The 27,647-nt window shown below is 38.9% G+C and overlaps 1 protein-coding gene across 4 annotated transcripts in view; it reads right to left on the bottom strand.

The window, feature by feature from the left end:
• LRP2 (LDL receptor related protein 2) overlaps positions 1 to 27,647 on the bottom strand; it is a 216,321-nt gene that overhangs the window by 131,333 nt on the left and 57,341 nt on the right. For all 4 annotated transcript variants that reach the window (XM_035304603.3, XM_008998756.5, XM_078327446.1 and 1 more), the window contains exons 5-15: positions 22,383 to 22,493; positions 21,943 to 22,056; positions 20,073 to 20,189; positions 18,670 to 18,822; positions 16,872 to 16,991; positions 10,837 to 10,965; positions 8,666 to 8,835; positions 7,692 to 7,915; positions 6,099 to 6,305; positions 2,983 to 3,185; positions 847 to 987 (exon numbers count right to left, since the gene is read on the bottom strand). In XM_035304603.3, the coding sequence (XP_035160494.3) occupies positions 847 to 987; positions 2,983 to 3,185; positions 6,099 to 6,305; positions 7,692 to 7,915; positions 8,666 to 8,835; positions 10,837 to 10,965; positions 16,872 to 16,991; positions 18,670 to 18,822; positions 20,073 to 20,189; positions 21,943 to 22,056; positions 22,383 to 22,493 (1,689 nt within the window). The remainder of the gene's footprint in view (positions 1 to 846; positions 988 to 2,982; positions 3,186 to 6,098; positions 6,306 to 7,691; positions 7,916 to 8,665; positions 8,836 to 10,836; positions 10,966 to 16,871; positions 16,992 to 18,669; positions 18,823 to 20,072; positions 20,190 to 21,942; positions 22,057 to 22,382; positions 22,494 to 27,647) is intronic.

Raw genomic sequence — 27,647 nt, 5'->3', positions numbered from 1 at the left:
ATTAGATTCAGATGTGATTACCTGATTGAAAGGGGCATAAGTGGTGGTCTAGGAGGAGTCAAAGTGGGGAGAAGTGCAGTATTTCCCGTCAAAGTTAAGGCTAACATCTAAAGTAGAAAAGGTACACATAGTACAGAAAAGAGCTCAAAGTCAATAGGATCTGTCATCAGATAGGATTAAAATTTAAAAAAAGAAAAGAGCTAAAAGTTTAATCATATAGAATTTCAAGATCTTGGTTAATAGGAGAAAAATGTTTCAAGAAACAAAGGGGAAAGGGCCCAGCACTTTGGGAGGCCGAAGTGGGCAAATCACGAGGTCAAGAGATTGAGACCATCTTGGCCAACATGGTGAAACCCCGTCTCTACTAAAAACACATAAAAAAAATTAGCTGGGCCTGGTGATGTGCATCTGTAGTCCCAGCTACTCAAGAGGCTGAGGCAGGAGAATTGCTTGAACCCGGGAGGCCGAGGTTGCAGTGAGCCGAGATCACGCCACTGCACTCCAGACTGGCGCCTGGTGACGTAGCGAGACTTTGTCTCAAAACAAACAAACAAACAAACAAAAAACCTTAAAGATAAAGGGCAATGGGAACCCAAGAAAACCCTAGATGTGGGATTAAAGCAAAATCCCAAAAGACAGAAAATTACATTTTCAAACATAGCTCTGTGTATAGTAGAAGTGGTGCCTACCAATGAAGACACCCTGTGGACTACGGAAAGCTTATGTGCAGTAAAGAAGTTAGAAAGGGAACTGGCCCAGTTCACGAGCAGCAGTTAGTCTAGTTAGAGGTTTGGACACACATACACCTGTGCCACCTGCCAACAATGTCCAAAACAGATTTCTTACCAATGCAGCTGCGTGCATCTATATCCAGTTGGAAACCGAATGTGCATTTGCAACGGAAACCCAAACCATCATTATCTGTTCTGTGGCTGAGGACACAGACCTGCTCACAGCCTCCATTGTTATCTTTACATGGATTGGTAGCTGGAGGGAAAAATGCACAGGGATAAATTGCAATTAGAAATGTGTAATTATCCAAGACATGAAGCTACTTCTAGCCCTTTTCACCTATAGTTGAAATAGAGTAAAGAATTAGCAATGCTTTGAAAACATCACTAACTGGTTATTACTGAATACATCTACATCTGGCTACAGTAACACTCTCAATTTTACTGCTGCTCCCCCATCCACTCTCCAACTGATGGTGGCCAAAAAAAAAAAAAAAAAAAAAAAGGAGAAAAAGAAAGAAAGAAAAAGAAAGGACTCCTACAACTGTCTCCCCCAAAATTATGTCAGAATATGTCTGCTATCCTCCATGATTAGAAATAACTGTCAAAAATACCCCACACTTCACCACTTTTTTGCCATTCGTAGGATATAATGAATATTACTCACTGGATGCTTACTTTGAAAGTAAACCAGCTTAACAACCAATAGCTCTAAGAGGTATTAGTCCTCCTATTTTACAGAGGAGGAAACCAAGAATCTAACAGTTAAACAACTTGCCCAACATTATTCAGCAGCTAAACAGCTTACCTAGGATTCAAAGCCAGATCTGATTCCAAAACCTTAAATGTCTGCAACACAAACCAGTTTATGCTTCCAAAAGCCACTCTTAAAATAGTGACCTTAAGAAGATGGCACTGTATGGTACAAAGGCCGCCACAGCTAGAAATTTTATATCTGCTTTTAAGATTGTCTTCTTAGCCTTTGAATTATCCTTTAAAATATTCTCTTTATCTTCTAAGATGGATTGATTTGGGGATGCAATAGGCAGATGTCATTCTCAGCCAAATAACGGAAATACTCATTTGAGTGAACACATTGATCTAATGGATCTAATGTGAGGGCAGATCTAAGTTGTGAACTGAGTGTAAAAACCATTCCAAATAGGTATTTCCAAAAAATGTTTTCAGATAAAATATATATTTTCAGATAAGTATATATTTTCCCAGGATGATGACATTGAGGGAAATTCATCTAAACATGTCAGTTCTAGTGGTTGGGCTTTTGTTGAATTAACCAAATTACTTTATAGTCTTTTCATCCTAAATCCATCACTTAACATGAAAGTTTTAAAGTAAAACTGTTTTTCTCTAAATTACTGTTCACCAATATTAAGCTTTCTATCAACATAGTAGAGTTTATATTTCTTTTTCTTTGATCACAGGCAAATACAGAAAAGAGCCATATACAGTTCAGATAGATGTGTCAAAGCTCAAGCTATAACCTGGAAACATAAACAAAGCTTGCGATAGGCCAGGTGTCGTGGCTCATGCCTGTAATCCCGGTACTTTGGGAGCTGAGGCAAGAGGACTGCTTGAAGCCAGGAGTTCCAGAACAACCTAGCCAACATAGTGAAAACCCAGTCTCAGAAAAAAAAAAAAAAGAAGAAGAAGAAGAAGGAGACTAAACAGTGTCTGAATCAAAATATTTCTTTTTTAAAAATAAGTGACCAGCCAGAGGGATACCAAACCCAGTTGGCCTAAGACAGATTAATCAGAACCCAAGAACAGGTGCCATACATATGCAACAGAGAAGAAGAAAGAAATGGTTCTGACACGACCTAAAATGAACACTTAGACCTGTCATTTTTTTCTATGGAACCTGTTTCCTTAACTGTAATATTAGAAGTTTGAAATAGAAGATGTTTTTCCTAGCAGAATGAGGATAGGTATTTTGGTTTGGTTTGTGAGCTGCTATACCCTCAAGCATCTTTACACGTGCCAATAAACATCTGTAAAATAAATCCCTAAATTCCCTCTAAATCTGTCATTTAACTCTGAAATACATCACTTTCTCCAGAATGTTCCTAATCTGCAGAACCAATTTCAGAGAGTTTAACACTCTGGGTAACCCTTCAAATACTTGAGAATGCCACCCAAATCACGAGACCCCTCATTATTAACTTCCAAAGCTTTGAGATAACCTTTCCATCACATCTGGTACCAAGCATGGCTACCACTTTTTGAGGCTTACCATAGGGCTGCCTGAGAGGATGGTAAACGGTCACTCCATAGGGCCTCAGGGAAGTCTGGTAGTACACTTGTGGGTTGGTCTCTGTGAATTTGTTTGCCTTCAGCACGGCCATCTTTGTCCAATCAGTAAAGAACACCTGACCTTCAAATAAGGTTATTCCAAAAGGATGAGGAATGAGGGAGCCTCCATGAACTACAGTCTTCCTGTTATAAAAGATACATATATATCATACAATTTATTAGTTTTGCTTTATTATAATTAAAGCTGTAGTTAGTTCACTTAAAGGCCTGAAAAGCTAAATAATTTCTTTTCCCAAATATGGAATAGATAGAAAAGATATATTTTAGATCTATATTTATTTCTATCTATGTATGGTAGAAGGATTATCATGTTGCCTCTTAAAAAAGACCCTTGAGATATAGGTGATGGGGAGTAAGGGAGCAAACCACATTGCCATGTATGTACCCATGCAACAATTTTGCATGTTCTTCACATGTACCCCAGAACCTAAAACTCAATAAAATATATATAAAAAATTAAAAATCAAAAAATTTTTTTAATTTAAAAAAAATAATAAATAAAAAGACCCTTGAGACTTGCATTCCAGTCCCAGTCAATCCTTTATCTTGTCCTAGGTTTTTCTTTAGAATGTACTGTTTTCCCATTTGCTCTTCATTCCTTTTAGGTTGCCCCACATCTAAAAGACTAAGATGTGAAATAGCATTTTGAACACCATAGGTGAAGGAGTATACCAGGACTTTGAAAGTCTAGGAGAAGATGGCTTCACCAATTATTTTCCACTGCACCACTGACCATTTCCTAGCGATTAGGGAGCAGGGCAGTGAGTGGTAGAGCTCAAGCCACAGCAAACACCCAGGTCTGTTCCTGACGTCGCTATAAGGAGAGTGAGAAACAATGCCACTACCAATCTTATGCATCTGCCTGATGAAAATGTCAACTGATCATACTTGTAATGGAGACCCAAAGCCATTTAACTGGGATAAGAAAACAGAAGTAAAATTTCCACTAAGCCAAGAGTGTAAATCAACAATGCTCCCCATGACTATGTTTCCATAAACAATGATTCTGTTAGACACATGAACAGGGTGAGGTGGAGGACGGTTGATATGGGAAAACTCTTATTTTCTTTATTTGGGCATAATACAAAGACCTCAAAGAAAAATCTTACCATCCCCTGAAAACTAAAAAGCACAATAGAGCTCTAAGAAAAGATTTGAAGATATTAAAGCTGGGAAACACACTAAAGAGGAGTAAACAAAGAAAAGTAAGGTGACAGGTTAGTGCACACTTTGAAACATTCCATAATGACATGGTACATTAAGATCAGAGAATAGTTTCTTTTTCAATTAGCAAATTCCAGAACCCTGAATGCCACCTGCTGGCAAAGCGAGAGACTTTATGATTTCAGCTCTACTTGTGAGCTTTAGTATTTCTTTGATGTTTCTTCATAGCAAACCACTCAAATCTTTCCAAATCTTCATTGATTTTCATCTTTTAAGCTTCACTTTTGTTTAACTTTAGTAAAAAAAAAAATTGAGACTATATAATGTAATGCTAAAACATCCCAAAGAGAAAAAAAATTAGGCAATTTCACAATTGTTTCATGTGACTTGTTGGGCTAGCTAATTTTTTCCTAAAATTTATTCATATTCTCCATATGGAAACTAGTCTCAGTGATACGAAGTCACCACATTAATACCCAATCACTTCATTTAACCAAGCAGTTCTAAGGATGTATAATCCAGTGGCAAACTGATATCATCCCTACAAAACGGAAGTACAAGAGGAAACAAAATTATCATATTGCTTTCATTGAGAAAATAATAAAATCAAGTCATTGGGAAAAATTTAAATAAACAGTCTATTTGCTGAATCCACAAAGAATAATTTTTGGGTCAAAATTTGAAGAACATGTTTTACTCAATATTTGAAAATACCAAAAGAAGAAGTTCTAAAGTAATTTTTTACATTAAATTTTTATTAACTCTAATCAGAGTAAAAAGATGAAAAAAAAATAGTGTCGTATTCAGCCAGGTGCAGTGGCTCACTTTGGGAGCTGAGGTGGGCGGATCACTTGAGGTCAGGAGTTTGAGACCTGCCTGGGCAACCTGGTAAAATCTCATCTCTACTAAAAATACAAAAATTTTCCAGGCATGGTGGCATACACTTGTAATCCTAGCTACTAGGGGGCTAAGGCAGGAGAATCACTTGAACTTGGGAGGCAGAGGTTGCAGTGAACCAAGATCACATCACTGCACTCCAGCTTGGACAACAGAGTGAGACCCCATTTAAAAAAAAAAAGTGCCAGATTCTACATTCAAATATTGCCATTTAAGTATCTTTGTATACAAAAAAAAAAAAATACAATAAAGAGAATTTCTCCTTGAAGTTTGAAATATATAAGAGCAGAGTAAAGTCCAATTAATTCCAGTGGGTAACATCAAATACCTAATAAAACATGCATTTATTGGGGGAAGGTTGGAAAATTAAAAGGGAAAGTGGTCTTGAGAAATAAAGCACAAATGAACTCAGGAGTGAATGAAAATAACGTGCATCATCTGGGAATGAGGGAGGAGTTGATGAGGAGAAATCAAAGAACAAATGCTGGAGGTGAGATTTAATTAGCGTTTACCACTTATGTTATGGGACACAAGAAAAGTTAACAAAGCACAGCAGGTCACTTCATCCAAAAAATGTCAGTACAAAGATCATTAAATCTATCATGTCAACCAACAAAGCAGTATTTTAATTCTGGTCCTTTGATATTCCTCTCCAGCCATTCTATACACTTTCCCCAAAACTTACAAAGCCATAAAAAGTACTTCTTATGGGAGGCCAAGGCAGGTGGGTCACCTGAGGTCAGGAGTTTGAGATCAGCCTGGCCAACATGGTGAAACCCCACCTCTACTAAAAATACAAAAATTAGCTGGTTGTGGTGGCAGGTGCCTGTAATCCCAGCTACTCAGGAGGCTGAGGCACAAGAATTGCTTGAACCTGGGAGGTGGAGGTTGCAGGGAGCTGAGATCACGCCACTGCACTCCAGCCTGGGCAACAGAGGCTTTGTCTCAAAAAAAGAAGAAGAAAATACTTCTTACCTTTGAATTCCATCATAAGTTACAGTTTCAATGTAATCAAACCGAGAGTCAACCCAGTAAACACGCTTCGATATCAAATCCAGAGTTATCCCAGCAGGCCATCCCAGCTTCGTTCTCACCAAGTCCTTACGGTTGCTGCCATCCATGAACGCCCTTTCCAGCTTAGGTTCCCCAGAAAGGCTCTCCCAATCTGAGAAAAATAAATAACTACAAAAGAAAAACAGAACATGAAAGAATCTGTTATTTTACAAGTTTACTCATGAATTTTAATAGTGTGTTTGCATGGATGAATATTTTATCCCGCTGATTAGAGAACCACAGTTGTACAACACAACAGGGAAATTAAATACTTTTAAAAACAGAGACTGTGGGATCAACAGGAGCATCAACAGTTCCAAATAGCAACTATCATGATGCACTAATATGGCGGCCTAAAAGTTCATAGTCAGCCAGTCAGGCGCAGTGGTTCATGCCTGTGGTCCCAGCACCTTGGGAGGCTAAGGCACCAGGATCCCTTGAGGCCCACAGTTCAAGACCAGCCTGGGCAACACAGCAAGACCCCATCTCTTCAAAAATTAAAAACTTAACTGGGCATGATGGCACCTGCCATAGTCTCAGATACTCAGAAAGCTGAGGTGGGAGGATTGCTCCAGCCCAGGAGTTCAAGGCTGCAGTAAACAGGTGGTCGTGCCACTGCACTCCATCCTGGGCAACAGAGCAAGAACCTGTCTCAAAAAAAGAAAATCATATTCACCTTCTGAAGTTTCTCCTCTGTCCTTTGCTTCTCTTTTTTACACCCAGGAAAACTTATAATACCTCTTAAAATAACCTATTGAGCCATTTTACTCCTCAATTTTCCTTTCCAAGGCACAGCCTGAGAACATTTCCATCATTTTCAAGGAAGGACAGCTGACATAATGAAGTAAAACCGAATAATCATCATTCACCAAGACTAAAATAGCCTAAAGCTTATCCAAGGGTCCTAAGACCCAATTGTGAAATTCTAGGAGAAAGCTAAGTCTTCTATAACACTTCTCAGATGTGGAGATCGGGAAATCTGAATTTAAACCTGAAGAAAAGCATTATCGGGTTGCTAGGTTGAACAACTTGTAATGAGATATTAGCATTGATATCTCAATCCCAGCCTGTATCAAGAAAGTTCTGAAAGAAATAGTTTCAACCTCCTTTCCCATCTTTAAAAATATTTACAGCTAATTCATGTTAGAATAATCATCTTAATAATAATAAAACATAAGTAATGTTCAGTTGCAATAATATTATTAGATTGAATTAGAACACAAAATCCAATCTCTTAGCTAGAAAAATGTGGCAAACATTAAGATTCATACCCCCAAAACAACAAGTATTTTTAGTACACCAGTAGGTATGTTTGAATGACATGTCCTAAAATAGGATTATATTTAATAAACTCTCCTAAAGCTTCTATGAATAAGGGCACAAAATAGACATGGGTTCTAGAGTACAGAGCCTAAAAGAAATCAGATCGAGCTTTCAATTAATCCAATGGCTATTCAGTGTATAGGGGGAGAGATAAAATTCTAAAAATACAGTAATCAATATGTTTTCACCTACCCAACAGTTGGGTCCACGGCAATTCCTCTAGGATGCCCCAAGTTTTCAGTTATAAGGGTAACCCGGTAGCTTCCATCCAAATTTACCATATCTATGCGGTTGACCTTGGTTTCCACCAGATAGAGTTTATTATTAACCCAGTCTACAGCCAGGTTCTCTGGAGTTTCAACAGAAATATTGAGAACCTCTTGGATACTTAAATCATTAATGTGAACTGAAAAAACCTGAAAGAAAAATCAAAATTATTATATTTCTTCACCATAACTAACCACATGTTTTGTTTTGATTTTTTTAGCTATAATGAAATTAGAATTGCTAAAAATCCAAATTCCCAATTTTTAGAAATTTCACGTGTTATTTAAATAAACGAGAATTGTATTGATGGTACAATAAAATGTAAAAGGAAGAAATAAATAAAATTCCATAACTCTTTAGGAGTTTCTGAAATTTATGTTTCAAAAATCTCTATTGCATTACTCCAAGTTGAGATGAAACCCACCACGCTTTCCCAATAAGACAGTGTAACAAAATTTTGGCCACTAAACAAAATACTGTCAATATTTGTTACTAAATCCCCAATTACAGCTCAATTTAGAAAATGCAGGTAAAAATCTGATTTTTATCATCCAGAAAAGAAATGTACTTTTTACATTTTAAATGATCAAATATCAAAAATTACTATCAAATATCTATCCAGTTTTGGAAGAATGTCTACTATTTCTTTTAATTAGGCTTTTGGACTCCACTTCGAATACAATTAAAAGTTGCTCAAGGCTAATCCATATAATAGACTGCTTTGTTTAATAGGTCACATGTAATAGTATAGCATGGAAAAGGTGCTGATTAACATAAAATATCTCAAGGGCCTTTTTTGTTAGAAAACAAAGGAACTTTCCCCTCTACTCCCTCCAAAAGTGAAAGCTATCAACACTTAGTGCTCAGGGTTCCATTCAGCTCCTGAAATTTCTATTTACCTTATTTTGCACGGTGTCTGTCCAAAAAACTCTTTGCAGATGATAGTGGAAAGCCACACCCACAGCCACTCCACGATTCTGAGACTCCACTAGGATCCGGAAGTTCCTTCCATGAATATCACCAATTAATAAATCCCGACCATTGGAGAAGATAACGAAGGCCTCGCCAGCTAAATGTGAAGAAGGAAGGCATCACCACTCCTTCAGGTGAGCAAGGATGGGGAAGCAGCTTACAACTGATAAGCTTTTTGCTTTTTTAAATGCTGTCCTCTATGTTATCTTACCTGATTTTAACATAAACCTCTGAGGCAGACAGATAGCTATCATTCTATCCATTTTACAGAAGGGCAAATTGAGGCACAAAAAGGCTTCATGAAGTGCCCAAAATCTGAGTAAGTTAGGAAGAATTTGGTAAGAATTCAAGTATCCTGGATGCTAGTCCAATGCACTTTAAATGACATTGAGGAGAGCATTTCTCAGGTATTTTCAAGACTCCTTGATGATATGGGCACCTTACCCCATGTGCCAACTTTAGATTGTGTTAAACACAGAAGACATTTTAAAGATTACCAGAAAATCACTCTGAAAAACGTGGTAATGGTGGTTCCAAATCTGTTCTGTCTACTCATGGTTATGCAAAATGATATACGAACAAGGTATTAATTGCAGTCTTATTGGCAATAGCAAAAGATAAGGAATGATATAAAAGTTCATTAGTAGAGGGCTAGTTAAATAAACTATGAACATCAAAAAAAGAAATATTATGCCATTATAAAAAAAAAAGTTAAGGCTGGGTACAGTGGCTCACACCTGTAATCCCAGCAGTTTAGGAGCCCAAGGCAGGTAGATCACCTGAGGTCAGGAGTTCAAAATCAGCCTGGCCATCATGGGGAAACCCTGTCTCTACTAAAAATACAAAAGTTAGCTGGCATGGTGGTAGGCACCTATAAACCCAGCTACTCCGGAGGCTGAGGCAGAGAACTGCTTGAACCCAAGAGGCGGAGGTCGCAGTGAACCGAGATCGTGCCACTGCACTCCAGCCTGGGCGACAGACACAGACTCCATCTCAAATAAATAAATTAAATAACTAAGAAATAACTTTATGTGCGGATATGGAAAGCTCTGGAAATATCTTAAGTACAGTCACAAGATGCAGAACTGCGCATATAGTTTACTACCATATCTACAGTACAGTATAGTATATCTATATTTGTATATTCTTGTTTATTCATTTAAAAATCTCTAGAACTGAAATAAAGAAACAGTAATTAGTCATGGGAAAGAGGAAGTGAAAACCATGAGAAGGGAATAGGTATGAAGAAAGACATTATACTATATATCTTCTTATAATTTAAAATTTGTGAACATATAAATATGTTACCTGTGCAAAAATAAAAATCAGCTGAACCTAAAAGTTATTACACAATAAATCAGGTATTTTTATGCAAAAACAAGCAGAAAATGAGCCATTCATCAATCATGGGAACAGTTAAGTTTCAGAAGACACCAAAGACACTTTAAAAGCAAGTGTGAAATACCTATTAGACAATAGGAGTTTATATTGATACCTCCTTTGTGAGAAATCCAGTGACAAAATGCTTTGGAGTGCTCATCTGTTTCTTGCAGATTTTCCCCATGACTTTTCTCTACTACTCATTACTATTCTCTACTTTTCATACTCTTACATTGATTCCAACAAACTACCCAGAATTAGGGCATTTAAAAAGTTTTTAATCCAAATTTAGTATGTTCATTTGGAAACACCCCTCAATTTTGCAAGAACACTGAGAAAATTATTTCTGTAATAGTCATCACCTACTTTTGTGGTATGTAATTTATTAAAAGTTAAATATCCAAGCCAGTCAAATGTAGGCATAGCATTTATTCCACAATTAAAGGTAGGTGGCCTCATAGCCTAGGTCAAAGTAAATAAGCAATCAATTAAAAAATATTAATAATGTCACCATTAATCAACAAATTTGTCCTTAATAATCAAAGTAAGAATTAATGTTGACCAATTCTTCTATGCAGCAGGAGCCATCCCTGATTTGTGATGATAAAACCCTGCCAACCCCATAAATGCTGATAATTCTGTTGTCATAAGAAGGAAGGAAAGAAGCTATTAGAATCTGTTTACTGTTCAGAGATACAAGTGTCCATAATTTACTCACAGGAATCATTAGCTTTGCAATGCTGTCCATGCTCCAAGATATACCCTTCTTCACAGTGGCACAGGTGATAGCCAGGTCGGCTTTCACACCTCTGGTCACAAATTCCCCATATCTGGCAATCATCAAACTCTGCCATATGGAAAATACACATTTATAGTAAAGGTTACCAGCATTTCTTGAGCACTCTCTGATAAAAATCCTAGATAAGATGGCCAAGAATGTGGTGTTGCCCACATCTAAATAAACACCCTCTGAAGGTAGGCACAGGTTCTAAGAATTTATAACAGTCATCTTCATTTAGGGAAAAAGAGCATTTATATCATTTTAAAAACCTACATGAAGGATAACTTTTCAGAAAATGCACAACACTTCTTGAATTCATTGCCCTGTGGTATTGCATTTCATTTATTAATGTTAGTTTATAAATATATAAATTTTAGTATAAATGTTTCCCTTTAAACTATGCTTTCCAATATGGTAGCCACCAACCCCCTGTGGCTCCCTAAAGGTATCTTTAGATTGATTAAAATAAAATAAAATTAATAATTTGCTTTCCTAGTCACTTGCCACACTTCAAGTGTTCAATAGCCACATATGACTAGTGGTTACCCTATTAGAGAGTGAAGATACACATTTACATCATTGCAGAAAGTTCTATTGGACAGCACTGTTTCTGAATAAAGTACAACCTGCCTGTAGACAGCCCCTCTAGAAGACACAAATCTATGACTGCCACAAAGTATTTGGAAAGGTCTATTTACCCAGCTGTCCTTCCTCTGATGTCAAAAGATTACAACCAAAATTAAATTGAACTTATTTTCAAGACATCAAAAATCTCTTCTCCTCTACTTATTTGTTAACTTATTATTCACTCATTTAATAAGTGTTCATTGCAAGTCCCTTATATAATAGAGCTCTGTTCATTACCAGAGAAGTCCCAATTCTACTGTGTAAAAATAGTTCCAATATAATTGACATAAGCAGTATAATATGAAGGGGAGAACACAACAAAATATTAAGAGTCTTACTTAAAGACTATAAGGCTTCAGGGGTGCAGAAATTGTCTTATCCTTGGTATATCTGACTTTCCAAGTCCATGTCCACACTCCATCATCCTTTACCCTGTTCTCTTCCCTGGGAGGATGACCTATGTAAACTATAACAATAGGGTTCCCATGCCCTCGGGCTTCAGATAGATTATAATTTCTGAAACCGTTCCATCCCAAGTCCAGAATTCTCCAGATTTCTATGATCTGATTACATTTGCAGCAACTGTCATAGTTGTGAATCAGGTTCAACCATTCCTGCTGGGTGGCCCACTATTCCATGACCCACCAACTAGAAAAGCCTAACAAAGTTCTTTTTTTCTTTTTCTTTTTTTTTTTTTTTGAGAAGGAATATCCGTCTGTCGCCCAGGCTAGAGTGCAGTGGCACAATCTCGGCCCACTGCAACCTCCGCCTCCCTGGTTCAAGCAATCCTTCCACCTCAGCCTCCCGAGTAGCCAAGACTTCAGGCACGTGCCACCACACCCAGCTAATTTTTTATATTTTTAGTAAAGACAGGGTTTCCCCATGTTTGCCAGGCTGGTCTCAAACTCCTGAGCTCAAGTGATGAGCCCACCTTGGCCTCCCAAAGTGATGGAATTACAGGTGTGAGCCACTGCACCCAGCCCCAAGAAAATTCTTCTGATGATCCCATTTTCCCTGCAGATGAAACATAATAACATGAGCCAGCATGTCTTTCTTTCCAAGAACTGTGACTAACCAAAGGAAAAAAACCAATCCAATCTGGACATGAACAAGTGAAAGGCCATGTGAGGGTGTGAAATGCCCTTATTGATGAATCCCTTCTGTGCCTTCACCTCAGCCCTGAGAAAGCTCCACCTAAGGCTTTGCCTCCACAGGAAAAACACAATATAGGACATTCTCCCTCAAACCCCCAGAATGTCATAACCTCATTTTGAATGCAAGATTCACGAAACTACGTCTAAGGATCTGGAGTCACTCTGAGCAGAAGTTCTGATGTCAAACAGAAGGAAACCAAAAGTGGAGAAGTCATAACTGGGAATTCTCTAGCACAGTTGCCCTTCCTATCACTTGTACTATAAGTAATTTAAAGAGTCGAATGATTGGGCCAGGCACAGTGGCTCAGGCCTGTAATCCCAGCACTTTGGGAGGGCGAGGTGGGAGGATTGCTTGAGTGGTTTGAGACGAGCCTGGGCAATACAGTGACACTTTATACCTACTAAAATTTTTTTTTAATTAGTTAGGCATAGAGGTGCATGGCTGTAGTCCCAGCTACTCAGGAGGTTGAGGTGGGAGGCTGCAGTGAGCCATGATCATGCCACTGCACTCCAACCTGGGTGACAGTGAGATCTATCTGAAAACACAGAATTTGAATGAGTGCATAAAATTGCTGTCACTTTTGTGACAATATGATTGTATCCTTGGATCACTACAGAGAAATATGAAGGTTAATTAACATCCATCAGCAGTCAGAGTGAAGACAAGAAAAATAAAAGTAGAATTGAGTGTTTTCATGAGAGTAGAAAAGATAGTGGGAACCACACAAAACACTGAAACACTACTTTACAATCCCCCCTCACTCCAATACCTTCATCTATTTTTCTTTCCTTTTTATTCTTTGTCTCCTCCCACCAACAAATACTGCTGTGAAAATAATTCAAAAACTCCTTTTTAGCTGATACCCCCTCAGCCACCCTCTAATCCATCTGGCTGTGTGAAACCCCACCATGCTGAATGACCTCCTTGCCCTCACTCTGCACCACGATGTCATTCTGTCAACAAACAGCATGTCCTGTCAATCAGAAACAATGAGCCCAGTAAACTGCTTCAGCATGCCTCAGAGCTTCCACTGCCAGGTCAAGACTACCAGGGGCAGATGAATGGTAGAAAGACACAGATTTTGTGTCAGGATGATTCAGTGTTATTCTTGATTACCACGCTGGCATTCACTGGGGAGCCACGTCTAAGATAATAAATGTTGCATAGGTTTCCAACACCTGAAGACTCTGTAATGTGTCAGCCATGCAGAGGGTTATAGCCATACAGAGAGTATTTGTTGAAATGAAATGCTTGAGAGAGTAAACCAAAGCAACAATTCCCCAAAAAATTCAGCTCAGCTGAAACAAGGTTAACTGGTTTCCTAATGTCATTTATGTAAAGAATTCTCTACAAAGAAAGAAAAATACATTCTTTGAAACCAATGTGAAAAAAAATGTTAACTCAGCTTCAAAACTCAGAAGCAAATGACACATTCTTGAAGGACAGTGAAGGTCACAGAAAAGGTCTCTGCAGATGGCAGGGGGTCTCATATTCACAAAGGCCCTCAAATGTAGACTTTTGAGATTATCTCCAAATGAGGTTGTCTGTACTGAAGTCCCAGAAACACGCCAGCGGGAATGAAAGAAGATGTCTGTTGTGGAACTTAAAATTAGTGCCCCAGTATTAGAACACACTACTTCCAATGTGCAATTAACTGAGTATGTTCTCCAATCCTGCAATGATCTTGTGCACAGCATAATACTGCAATATTCTGCCTTACTTTCACTAGCAGGTTAAATGCAAAATTTTATAAAACAAGAACCTTGTTAGGACAGTCTTTCACTTTGTAAGGGGCTATAGAAAATTGAAATGCCCTGAATCTCTGACATTTAGGAAACCCTAGACATTTGAAAATACAACCCAAGGTACACCACAGGCTTACACATTGGAAAACAGAGAATGTGCTATCTGGGCTCTAGGGTGGAACAAAAAACTGAGAACAGCTTGCGGGGCATCACAAGACTGAACTAGGGACTCCAAAGGAACAAATCACTTTTCCTGTAAGGACTTCATGGCCTATCAAGTTTCAGCTGTAAGACGGCTCAGCCCCAACTCCTCTTTGGGAGTTGATAAAGGAAAAGGAGAGGAAAGCTGATGTAATACTGAGAATGTGGCTTCTGGTATTTCTATTGGAACTCCTTTTCTACTAAGAGAAAAGGAAAATGCCTAGAGAACTAAAAGGCTGGGAATGGGATTGACAGCTGGGTAGCAGTGAAGAGGGGCAGAGGAGCCTGACATTTGCCAAAGACACAGGAGCAGCCTCACACCCACAGATGAGCTGCACTCCGAGAAGAAGTGAGGCTGCCCTTCTGCCCAGGGATGCCTGAAACGCAGGCAGGGCTCCCAGACTCAGGTCACCACCTAACCAATAAGGGCATTCATGTGAAAAGTACCTGTGAATTACCTGAATATATCGCCAATATAATGATAATGATGACAGTAAAACACAAAAAGTGTCCTGCAATCTTATTTAAGGCCAGTTACAGATCATAACATTTTATTTATAAAATGTTTTGAAATGATTAGAAATTTGGGGGCCTTCTTAAATTATTCAGAATTCACTTAAGTCGCTTGATCTTAAAGTACCTTGTTGAATAAAGTTACTTAAGAGGAGCAATTAGATGGGTAACTTTGGGATGTGGTCCTGAGATTAAAAACCTACAATAACCCACCATGAGCACAAGGAAAAGCTCAATTGGATTGTTTTACTGGATATAAAAATCCAGTTTTTCTTGGCATATGATGAGTAAGTGAGTCCAACGATTATCATTTCCAATAATGCTGAGGAGCAGACTATCTCAGGAATTTCAAGATTAATTTGCAAACCAGAGTTTATTTCTGGTATCAATACATTTTTCTGTTTGCTAGTACCTATGCTGAAAAAAGAAAGAGAAAGAAAGGTTTTTCTGGCAATGAGTAGTTATTAAGATCAGCCATATTTGACAAAGTATAATTATGTTGAAAGCCATGAGCTGAGTCTAAAAATGGAATAACTTCATTAAGTTTATCCAAATTTGATATTTTTTACCAAATTATATTAATATTTTAGAAACTGTTTCAGAAGAAATACTTTTCTAGAAGCACTTCTTACACATTTCATGTTTGTTTTTATCCCAAAAGCCCTAAAGAATACCTCACATTTCTAAGGAATATTGAAAGAATATAAATATCCTGGGGAAATTCTGAATCATTTTGGAGATCCATAGATGACTACCAGATTTTAGTGAATAGTTTCAATTGCCTTTCAGATGCATTTTCCCAACAGCAGTAAAAACAGTTTTCTTTAACCTCTGTGATCGCTTCCTGCTAGTATATTTGTTGTTCAGATATCAAAAATTAGATAGAAGCAAAAAGAGATCAGAGCACCAAAAACTCACAGTCCAAATTCTAAGAAAACAAAAACTGATGATAGTTGGCCATGTCTAACTCTCCCATCATGAGATCCCATCCTAATCATGGTAAGCTCTAAAGCGGGCATCAAAATAAAAAAATCTCCCAATGGGAGAAATCATGTCTGAAGTCAGAGAGGAGAGATGTGAGGGAACAGCTGGTGTGCTGGTGTCTAGTTTAATGCCAGCCACCAGCTGGGAGCGTCATAATAAAGAATCTGCTCATACTGAATGATAGCCCCACGAGTAAGTCACAATCAGTGGAAATAGTAGCCAGCATAGCATGGGCACTGACCCGCAGTCACCTGCGCAGTGACCTGGTGATCCTCTGCTGTGTCAGGTAACAACTCTTGAGTTGTGGGATCCTGGGGACATTTGTGCATCTTGGAGAAGAGGCCAGGGAAGAAAAGTAGGGGTGCTTGATGGGCTTAAGCAGCAGCTATCTACCAACCTCATGGAAGTAGTTTAGTACTCATTAACCAGTATTGCTGCAGCAATCCTGATGTCGAATACTTGAAAAAACAGAAAAGGACTACCTCCCTCATCAGGTAGTGGTGGATAGGTTCCAGGTAGCTAGTCAACTTGTTCATCACAGAACCACTCTTTTGCCTTATACACCACACCAAAGCTTCTCAGAGTTAAAATTCCCTATTTGCCAGGTTCTCTGTGAGGTCCAGGCTGCTCTTTGTTATGACAGACCATGACAACTCTCCACAAGTGCAACCTCTTGACGTCAAAGATCAAGGGACCTCTCAGTGGACTGTAATGAAAGACACGTAGTCCCCACCCCCCATCACTTACCAACACAGGTACGGCTGTCATTGTGGTTGATGATATAACCTGGAGGACAAAAACACACTCCTCCATATGGTGTTTCATGGCACTGGTACTGGCAGTTCAAGGCAGAACACAGAGTCGTACCTAAACAAAGAAAAGAACTTTGTTAAATGAATGGCGACCTCTAAACAAGACTGATTTACCTAACAGCTTCTTTTTTTCATGAGAAACAGCTAAATAAGCATGTAGGAGATGTACAGAAAAATCTGTCACCCTTCAAACTTACTGCAAAACTTTGCAATAAAAAGCTCAACTGAGACAGGAAGATTGCTTGAAGCCAGGAGATCAAGACTAGCCTGGGTTACATAGCTAGACCTCATCTCCACAAAAAGTTAAAAATAAAAACATTATTAGCCAGGCACAGTGCCTCACACCTGTAATCTCAGCACTTTGGGAGGCCAAGGCAGAAGGATCACTTGAGCTCAGAAGTTTGAGGCTGCAGTAAGCTATGACTACACCACTGTACTCTAGCCTGGTGACAGAACAAGAGCCTGTCTCAAGCAGAAAAAGAAAAAGGGGGGAAAAAAAGCTCCTTTTCAAAGTTATAACTATGTGCAAGGGTAAGTCATTATAAGTCTTAATCAAAAAAAATCAGGTAATGGGTCTGTCTTTGTAGCTACATGGTAAAAAGGGCTAACAACTCCCAAATGACTAGAGCAAGAATAAGACCTAAAAATATTAACTGTGGCTAACTTCAAGAGATGGGATTTCAGGTGATCATCTTTTTTCCTTTTGGTTAATTTTTATTTTCCAACTTTTGTACTATGACTAGACATCTCATATTAATTTTTTAAGCTTTTTAAAATGGGCTCCCAAATGAAATAGAGAAAAAAAATGCCATAGAGGTCGCTGCATATTTAAATGTTATGTACAATTTTTGTCAGGAAACAAAAAATAACCTTGGGGTTGCAGTGATCTGGGCACTTCCAGGCAACCACAAATGTAGTTAGAGTACATCACTGAGGAAATAAGGATTATAAATGGTATTCCCTTACAGGACACAGAATGATGGGCTGACGGTGGGAAGAATATTCAACAGTCACTAAAAAAGAGGAAAAAAAATCCCTCGTTCCAGTTAGTTTCCTCAGAAATGAGTGTGGTCACACAAGACATAGTCGAACAACCCTATGCATGGCCAACTCAATTTTGCCATTGTAGAGTAACTCAAAGTACATAACCCAGGAACTGGAAGCTTTTTTTTTTTTTTTCAGTACAGCCAGACGAGGCCTTTTTCCATAAGTATAAGCCAGGTAATAAAATCTCCAGAACAACTTTAAGATCAACAAAATTGCCATTGAAATAATCCTCCCTGTGTGTGTGTTGGGGATTGGGGGTAGGGGGGATTGCTAAAAGTTGTTAAGCTCCTCCCATCAAGAGATGGAGTCTGTTTCTTCCATTCCTCTGGGTTTGGCCAAGTGTCTTGCTTTGAACAATGAGACTTGAGTAAACCTGGCATAAGTAGAACCTTCAACGTACTGGAGCCCGAGGATTTGCTCTTTCAACCTCTGGATCAACAAGGCTAGGCCAGCCTAAGCTTTTCTTGCAACATCCTGACGTGTGAGTGAGCTGATACAGGCCAGAGGAACTACCTAGCCAACCCACAGAACTGTGAGAAATAAGACACATTTGTCAATTTAACCCACTAAGTCTTGGGGTGCTTTGTTATTCAAATGCCAACTGATATACTCTGTATTTGAACATCTGTTCTAGAAAACAGAAATATCTTTATCTGAAAGCTACCCAGGTAAATTTCTCTGCTTACCACAGTATTTTCCAGTAGTAGTACTATTTTCATCTTCTCTTCCTGGGCAATCTAAAACCCCATCACAAACTTTATAAATGGAGATGCATCGTCCTGACTCTGGGCAAGACCATTCTCTTGGGGAACATTTATCAACACCGTGAGGACTGCTTTCTGTGGAGTGGGGAGGGAAAGAGAGTTAGGCCACAGGAGAGGTACAGCCAGCTCTTTTTTAATCAGTGGTTAAAAGAGGATGTAGAGCAAGTTGGACAATAGAAATCTTTAAATGATCCACATTTTACAATTAGCTAGTCATTTCTAATTCTACCACGAGTCTTTTACTGAGATTCTAAGGAGAGGCATAATGGAATTACTCCACTTTTCCTGGAAGAGGCAGCTCCCAGCCAGATTATAAGAATAAGAAGCAAATACAGGCCTCAATTATCAACAAACTAGATTCATAATCCCCTAGGAGAAGATGCAGTTATTTAAATCCTGAATTCTAGAACTAGGGCTGTCAAGGTAGCTCCAGAATTACTGAGTTTATGGTTGGGCTTTTTGATTTGTTTTGCTTATTTAGTGAAATGTCAATAGTATAAGAAAAGCCATAAGCCAAATGTAGAAAAAACACTTTCTGGAACATAAAAATATAAAATCACGTTTTATGTTCCCAGAACAAGCATTTCCCTTTTCATACCTGGGATTGGAATGGTGCAGGTGACTTGCTTTAGGGTGTGGGTTTTAGTAACTGCTAAACTGTTGGAGGTACTGCTGATGATACCAACAACATAAAAGGGCGAATATCCCTGGCAATTTTCTTCTCACAGAATCCTTAAACAATTCCCTGGATAGTAGCTTCTCCTACACTTACCAATCCCCAGCTCCACCCCACATGTTCCCAAGATGGCCTCTCTTTCACCACTGAATGTCATTTGGGAATCAGAATTTACAAAACAAAAACAAAAAAAAAAACCAAGCTGAACTGTTACCAAGGTTCAAAGCCATTTTTAAAGATTGTAAGGTCTAAGACAAATGACAATTTTCACTATTTTCTCTCCTTCCTCGGCCTGTTAGTTTTATATAGGTAAATCTATTTAAAACAGGCAGTCTTAAAGGGGGAACGTCAGACTGGGATATAGAAGAGGGAGAGACGGTCCTACTTATTTTGCTTTAAAGATAGAAAGAAGAGGATTATAATTTCATCTATATTTGAGTTCTGAGTCTTCTTAGGAAAAGTTAACAAAGTCACCTTCTTCTTTCCACCCACCCCGCCCCCGCCACTAAGCCCCTGAACAACCCCTTCAACTCCAGCCAATCCTGAGACTTGCTTGTCACACAAAATTTCTAAAAAGGAAAAGAGAAAAACCAAGTGTGGAAAACACTTTAAGGAAATGCTCTTCAGTGGGAGTCTCTTCCCTCCTTACCACATCCATCTTCGTCTCCATTATCTTTACAGTCATCTTCTCCATCACAAACCCAGTTTTGACGAATGCATCGGCCATTGGGGCAAGTGAACTGGTAACCACTGCAGGTCGGATAGTCTGGAACAAAGCAACAGCTGCACTCCAAAGACGCCAATCACCTGGGGAAACTCAAAGTGCTCTCACCTCACTGCCTAAGCAGAACCCCTAGAAACTGAAACTCTGTCTCAGTTGAATCCCTGAAGTATCTTGACAAAAAATTTTTAAAGCAGGAAAGAGAGAGAGAGAAAGAAGAAGATAACAGCAGATTTGGGTTCAGGAAATGAACTCAGGTGTTGGTTTCTGGTTTTCAAGATTAAAAACTAGGTCAGCCTGGGCAACATGGGAAGACCTCATCTCCACCAAAAATACAAAAATAAAATAGCCAAGCATGGTGGTACATGTCTGTAGTCCCACCTACTCTGGAGGCTGGGGTGGGAGGATGGCATGAGCCTGGAGTGGGAGGCAGAGGTTGCAGTGAGCTGAGATCGCACAACTGCACTCCAGCCTGGGTGACAGAGTGAGACCCTGTCTCAAAAAAAAAAAAAAATCATTAAAAACGAGATGGTTTGCAATACATTGGCACAGAACAGAGAATGCAGACAAACATGCTGCAGACATGACAATGTCCAATGTTCTCATACTTTGCCACAAGCTCTGTAATTGCTAATCTAGGACCAAATGATTCTCAGTCAACCATTCCATAATGTCACATTCACTTTAATTCTCTGTCACTTAAATAAGCCCGGGTTCCAGAAGGGAAGTCAAGCATGGCTCATAGACAATTAGGGTGATATCAAAAATATTTAACAACACCCTAAGACATGGATATCAGCCAATCAAAAAAGGTGTGGAGGGAAATCATACATATTAGTAAATAAATCACAACCAAAAGCTTCCAACTTACTGGAATTAGTAAAACTCTTTCACGGAGTCTTCTAACTTTACTCATTCCAAAAAAAGTAAGTAGAAAGGAGGCAATAATAAGAGAGGTCATTTGCATTGCGGGCGACAGCATGGACATAAAAGCAAGGTCAGAGTGAAGAAGTGGAGGCAAGAAAACCACCTATACCACACTGAAACTTTCAGGCTGGGCACACTGGCTCACACGGCGGATCACTTGAGGTCCGGAGTTCAAGACCAGCCTGGCCAACTTGGTGGAAACCACATCTCTACTAAAAACACCAAATTAGCCAGACATGGTGGTGCATGCCTGTGATCCCAGCTACTAGGGAGACTGAGGCAGGAGAACTGCTTGAACCCCAGAGGTTGCAGTAAGCTGAGATTGCGCCACTGTACTGCACCCTGGGCAACAAAGCAAAAATCCATCTCCAAAAAAAAAAAAGAAAGAAAGAAAAGAAAAAGAAACTTTCCTGACCCTCCAACTTTAATGCGGTAGGAATTTTGAGGTAAAGAGGAGAGTTAGAGCCTCTCCTAGGGAACTGCCTTTCCCTTAAAAGCCCTTCTCTCACTCGACTATCAAGGTTTTCAGACCTATTCCTGAGTTATGGGTCATTTGAGAATCCAGTGATACGATATATCCTGTACCCTTGGAGCCTAAGGAAGGAGGCAAACTGCCCATCAGCAGCCCTTTCCATCTACACAGATCTTTGGAGTATAAAGGAGCCCAGGTCCAGCAACACCACAAAGGCTCATGCCATGGCCCCTAGTGACCTTCGGATTCCATCTGCCATCAAACATAGTGACTCTTTTCCTTGAAAAAAGGAAAAGAGGGGATTGGTGGAGGGGATACCCTGGTGAAAGGAATACAACAAAACCAAAAGAAAACAAAACACTCCCAACAACATGACCCAGCAGAAAGAAATCACCGTACTGCAAGCATGTTCATCACTGCCGTCCTGGCAATCATTGTCACGGTCACAGATGTAAGTGAGAGGGATACACTCTCCACTGCCACATGAAAACTCATCGTGAAAGCATATCTCAGCTGCAACAGAAAGTTAAGAAGGGAAAGAAAAGAGAGAATTTCACTCCATTGTAGCCATTTAATCTCATAGGAAGATCACCTCCAGTTTAAAAAGAGATTCTTAATAAGAAGTGGTGTGCTGGTAAATGTTTAAGAAACAGTTCTCCATGAACAAAAGACTGGTTTGCAGTGTTTGCTGATTTTGAGTGTGCAAATACTCCTACCAACGGCTGACTTCAAACTACCAACATGAATTCACTGAACGTGAACTTGGCAAGAGATACACATAGTTGGCTCTCTCAAGCCACTATAAACCAGCTGCAGCACATCTTGTGCACAATACTTACTGCAGTTGAGTTCATCCGAGTAGTCCCTGCAATCAACCTTGGAATCACACTTCTGACTGTTGTTATAGCAGGCTCCATTGTCACAAGTAAGTTGCTCACATGTTGGGTATTCTATTTAAAAAAAAAAAAAAGAAGGAGAAGGAGAAGGAGAAAGAGAGAGAGAAAGAAAAAGAAAGAAATGAAATGAAAACAGCAAACAAACCTCAAATTTCCTTCAGCAAACATTTATTGAGTGATTACTATATGCAAGTCACTAAATGTTGGGCATATATTGATATACAAAAGAAATATGGTCCCCCCCCAAAAAAAAGAAAGAAATATGGTCCCTGGCTTCATGGAGAGTATGGCTGGATGGGGAGACAGACATTAACGAAATAAGACACAAATAGTAAATTACAAACTGGGATAAGTGCTAATGTGGAAAATACAGAGGACTGTGAGACTGCATAGCAGAGGGATTTGGGGGCCCAGAAAAGTCTCCCCTAAAGAAGTGACTAAATGGAACACTCTTTTACATAATACAAACATCCTGTGAAACTAAAATACCGCCATACAGGCTTGGAGAAAAGACAGGCCATTTCTTCCATTGAGGGTTGGAGGAAGAAAGCAGGCCTAGAGTTCAGGAGCCCTGGCAACCCAGAGGTACCACTCAGCAGCTATTTTCTATGACTTAAGCTTCATGTCCTCTCTATGTTGCTACTTCCCTACCCGCATATTTGGATCATGTACTGCACTGGTTAGAGGGGCCTGAAAAGACCATGTCTGGTAAAGCATGTTGAAAAGCATAATGTGCTCTGGAAGCACAAATTATTGTTGCCACATTATGTACATATGGCTACTTCACTGCTGCTCATTGGACCTAGTTTTCTAGGTCACAGTAGAAAATCAGGAAGTCCCTTACAAGAATAACATGCTGTCTGTCCCTCCTCTCTACCTACCAGACTTGGACCACCTGTCCCTCGTGACTTCTTACTGGAGGCTTTATTCTGTGGATTGTTTATTTTTCCCCCATAACATAATGAAACTCCCTGAGATCAAGAATCCTGCCTTACTCACATTAGAATTCCAACACTTAGTACAGGGATGGGACCTTTCTCACTGTGCTCAAGAAATGTTCAATATTGCTTTTATTTACCACAGGTGAACATTTTAGTTCATTCAGCTTTTTAAAATATTTTGAAGTTCTGCCTTTTATGCCCTTTCAATACCCTCCTTTTCACAAATATGATATCTTCCTTGGTCTGACTCTCTTTTTCATGAAATATTATTTTTGTAGTGATTCTCGTGTTCTCTTCAGATTTCTTTTTAGCCAAGGAAAAAGTATGTCTTAGTTGAGATTTCAAAGACCCAACAGCACAGTCTACTTTGAGTCTCAATTTTGCATTTAAGAAACCAATTTAAGAATACAAAGATACTGAAGGTAATTCTTTCGATAGTCCCAAGTGTTTTCAAGCAGAAACCATGCACAAAATTCTGTGCTAAACTGTACTAAACTTGCGCCATATTAACAACTTGCACTTTTAAAAAAATTGACTCTCAATTGATATTTTTTCTTTTTTCTTTTTTTTTTTTTGGTATAGTAAAGGAATAAGCCTAACTCTTCTCATATCCAGAGGTTCAAAGTTAGTTTATTAAGTGTCCTTAAATATCTCAATTGCCAGAGTTACATATAGTTAATCATATGTAAAAATGGACAGCACTTTTAAATAGCTGGCTAAAATTTAAAATTTTTCCTGAATTTTATATAGCTTTTTAACAGTCCAAAAGTTAAGTCGATGCCTAGGGTTATTGCTGTGTTTCCTCCCTGAGATGATATCCCTTACAGATGTGCCTTCAAATGGGTCACACAACTCTTCCTTTAAGAGATGTTTATTAATTCTCCCTTCAAGAGATGCAAAAGACCAGGTGAGAACAACAAGATTCCTTTGTCCCTGTGGGCGGGATAGCTCCTAGAGTCAATGTGTTATCTAGCCTATTAAGAGCAGCAGCAAAAGTTTACTGACATGGCCCTTCCCCACCCAACAAACAAGACCAGCTTGATATCATCACGGAGGGTATTGTGGTGGCCAGAGGTCGGCAGTTTGACATTTGGAATGAGAAACGAACAGCTTTCTTGTCTCCATCCACACTGATAAAGAATCTCCCTCAATCAGCAGAGGACCTTGCTTACCCCTGCACACCTTCTGATCTCTTTTGTGCACAGTTAACCTGAGCTGTATACTCACAGGGAAGATTACACAGAGCTTCCTAACTCCACTAAATACTGAAAATACTTGGAAATCTGTTTCCAAATAGTTTTCCCTCTTTGGAAGAGACCCACACAGAGAGAACAGGTCCAAACTGTTAACACTGAGCAAAGAAAGAAATGAATGGATTTTACTACTCTTGCTAAAGATGTTAATCAGTTTCAATCTACTCCAGAAAACAATAAGTCACAATCCTTGGAGCTTCCAACTGGGAGATACCTAAAATCTTATTTTTTGGTTTATTTGCTTGGCCAGCCTGAGTTTAACCTTCATCCCATAGAGCAAATCCATCATGTGGCTAAAATCTCCTGCAAGACTTTAAGTAGAGGGTAAAGTGCAATATGAGAAAAGACCGTATATAAGAAAACCAAGGAAACTCTTCTTTCTGAATTTTGTTTTAATGGAAAGAACAATAAGAACTACAAATTAAGCCTCAGACCTTTAAGGCTTTTCTAACACAAAAAGGTGAAAATATCCTTCCTCATGCCACTCATTGCTTCCCCTTTCTTTCTCCCCGTCCCAAATGATACATATTCAGATTTGTTCCCCCATAATTGGGAGCTGCCCCCAAAATATGCATACATGAGTTTTAAATGTTTTCACTGTGAATGATTTGGTTTGGAGCAAGAAAGTTCCATGCTATAGTTCCGTTTACATAATCAGGGCGGAGGGTGTAGAAATGTAGCTTGAAGACTTTGCAGACCTCTTAGAATGGAAATCATTTTAAGCAGAGTATCACACAGCAGAGGAAGATACAAATATAAGGCACTATTCATTATTATCTCAATGGGAAGACTGTAAACACATTTTATTCTCACAATTTGACAACATGGCTGAAAAGAACATAGAAAGACCATTATGATAAAGAAGGCATCTTAAAGGTAGGTTAGGAAACTTAAGCCAAGATTGGGAAACACACACACACACACACACACACACACACACACACAAGCCCAGGCACCTGAAACTTTTCAAGGTCCTAAAGTCATCCTCTTTGTTATTTACTCTGGCTCCAAGACAGATTAATCTGGTCAATGTAATGATTTGCCAGAAAGAATCTACCAGTTTGGCCACCAGCACTTACTTGCAAGTACTACTCACAAAGTTAAACAAGCAATCATCATCATCAATAACATATATTAAAAACTATGTGCTAGAAATGTGTCAAAGTACTCAATATGTATAAACTCACTTCATCTTCATAACAACCTCATGAAGTAAATACTATGATGACTCCTGTTTTATAGAGGAAGAACCTGAGGCATTACGACATTAAGGAATTTGAAAAAGGTCACACAACTGGTGAGGAACGAACAGCTTTGCAAATTCAAATTCAGAGCCAGAATGCAAATTCAAACAACCTGGCTCCACAAGCCATGTTACTAACCACTACCACAGATACAACTACCACTTACTGGTTGCAGAGTAAGTAAAAGGAAGAAGCGAACAATTAAAGAATGAAATTGAATGAAATGGTAATAGAAAATTCCTAAAAGAGATTATGAAAAGGAAAAAACCCAAGATGAAGGGAGAAAGATTTTCTTTCTTCCTTTCAGTTTCCCATCCACATCAGGAAGAAGAAAGAAGTGAGGCCAACTCTAGTTTCCCACAACTTATGGCATAGTCAACAAAATAGTTCAATATGATATTATCTAGAAATTCTAGGAAACCTATGCAGGAAAAAATAACTTTCCAGAAGGAGCACAAGGACAAACAGGAGAGTCTGTACCAAAAACAGACCATCAAGTTCAAGTCCCACAAAGGGACCACCACCACTCCCCAAGCCCCCACCCCTGGTGAATTTCAAGGCCCTACAATGACTGCCATCATGGACTATCTCCTAGGGAGTGCAGTAATATACAAGGAAAACAGAGTACTATTTGCTGCCCCTTTCCAAAAATAATTTGAAGTAGCTTTCAATAAAAAGTTATAGAAAACCAGATTTTTAAAAATTAATTCAGCACCTTGGAAAGAGAAAGAAAATATGGTCATCCCAAGGGCTAGTAGAATTGAACAAACATCAAGTTTAGTCTGGGCGGCTTTCAGGAAGCCAAAGCAAAAAGAGAAACACACTAAGTTATCTCGTTTTCCTTGGCTCCCTGCCTTTGTGCTAGCTGGATCTTAAGCCTCAGATTCCTAGCTGGTCTGTATCCACGGTGACCTGATCTGAGACCTAAATTAGAAAGGTGCCTGACAGGGTTGCTCCAAGGATACTGGATCGACAGCACTATCTTCTTCCCAGAACTATCACCAAAAACTGTAAAGGAGGTAAAAACTGACATTGTTGTAAATTCCTTAATAAAAAATTTTAAAAACCTCACACAAGTTCTATCACAAAAGTGACTGCAACAAGATGGTAAAATGTGTATCAAATGCTCTAAGGAATAGTACAAGGAAGTAAGATTAAGATGCCTTCTTATGGGTAAGCAAACATTTATAATGTGCATCTTATTTAGTGGCAGTGGGCTACATGTTTTCTTTCAAGGCCAGACAATACCATGGTTCCATACCTCAGACCCACCTGGGCAGAACAAAAGACAAAATCTAATCAAAGAGACAGGAAAACTAGCTACACACCAGCATTATAAGAGTAGCCACTTTGTAATCACTGGAAATGGTGTGGCTCAGCCTCCCTGCTGGAAACCTAACCCCAAATAATTTGAATATTCATCAGCAAATCATTGCTGACTAAATGTCAATATCCTAGGAACCAGTTATTCTGCAGAGTGCTGTCTTCTTAATTAGAATTCTCTTGTGCTCAACATATATTTATTGAAATCTGACTTCGTAGATACTGTGCTAATAATTAAATTAAAAGGTAAACAAAATTACAAGTAGCAATTCCCACAGCATTTTATTAATCAATGCATTCAAAAATAATTATTGCACACCTATAGGTATGCAAGGTACTAAAGAGTGAAGTAAAATCCTGTTTCTCATGGAAATGACATTCTGTCTCAGAGAGTGGAATGGTGGCTATTAAAGTAAATATCTTGAAGGAAAAAAAGTTGCAAAAATA

This window comes from Callithrix jacchus, chromosome 6, assembly GCF_049354715.1.
Source record: "Callithrix jacchus isolate 240 chromosome 6, calJac240_pri, whole genome shotgun sequence".
NCBI lineage: Eukaryota > Metazoa > Chordata > Mammalia > Primates > Cebidae > Callithrix > Callithrix jacchus.
Note: the sequence above shows the minus strand (reverse complement) of the source record. Positions and strands in the feature narration are given on the sequence as shown.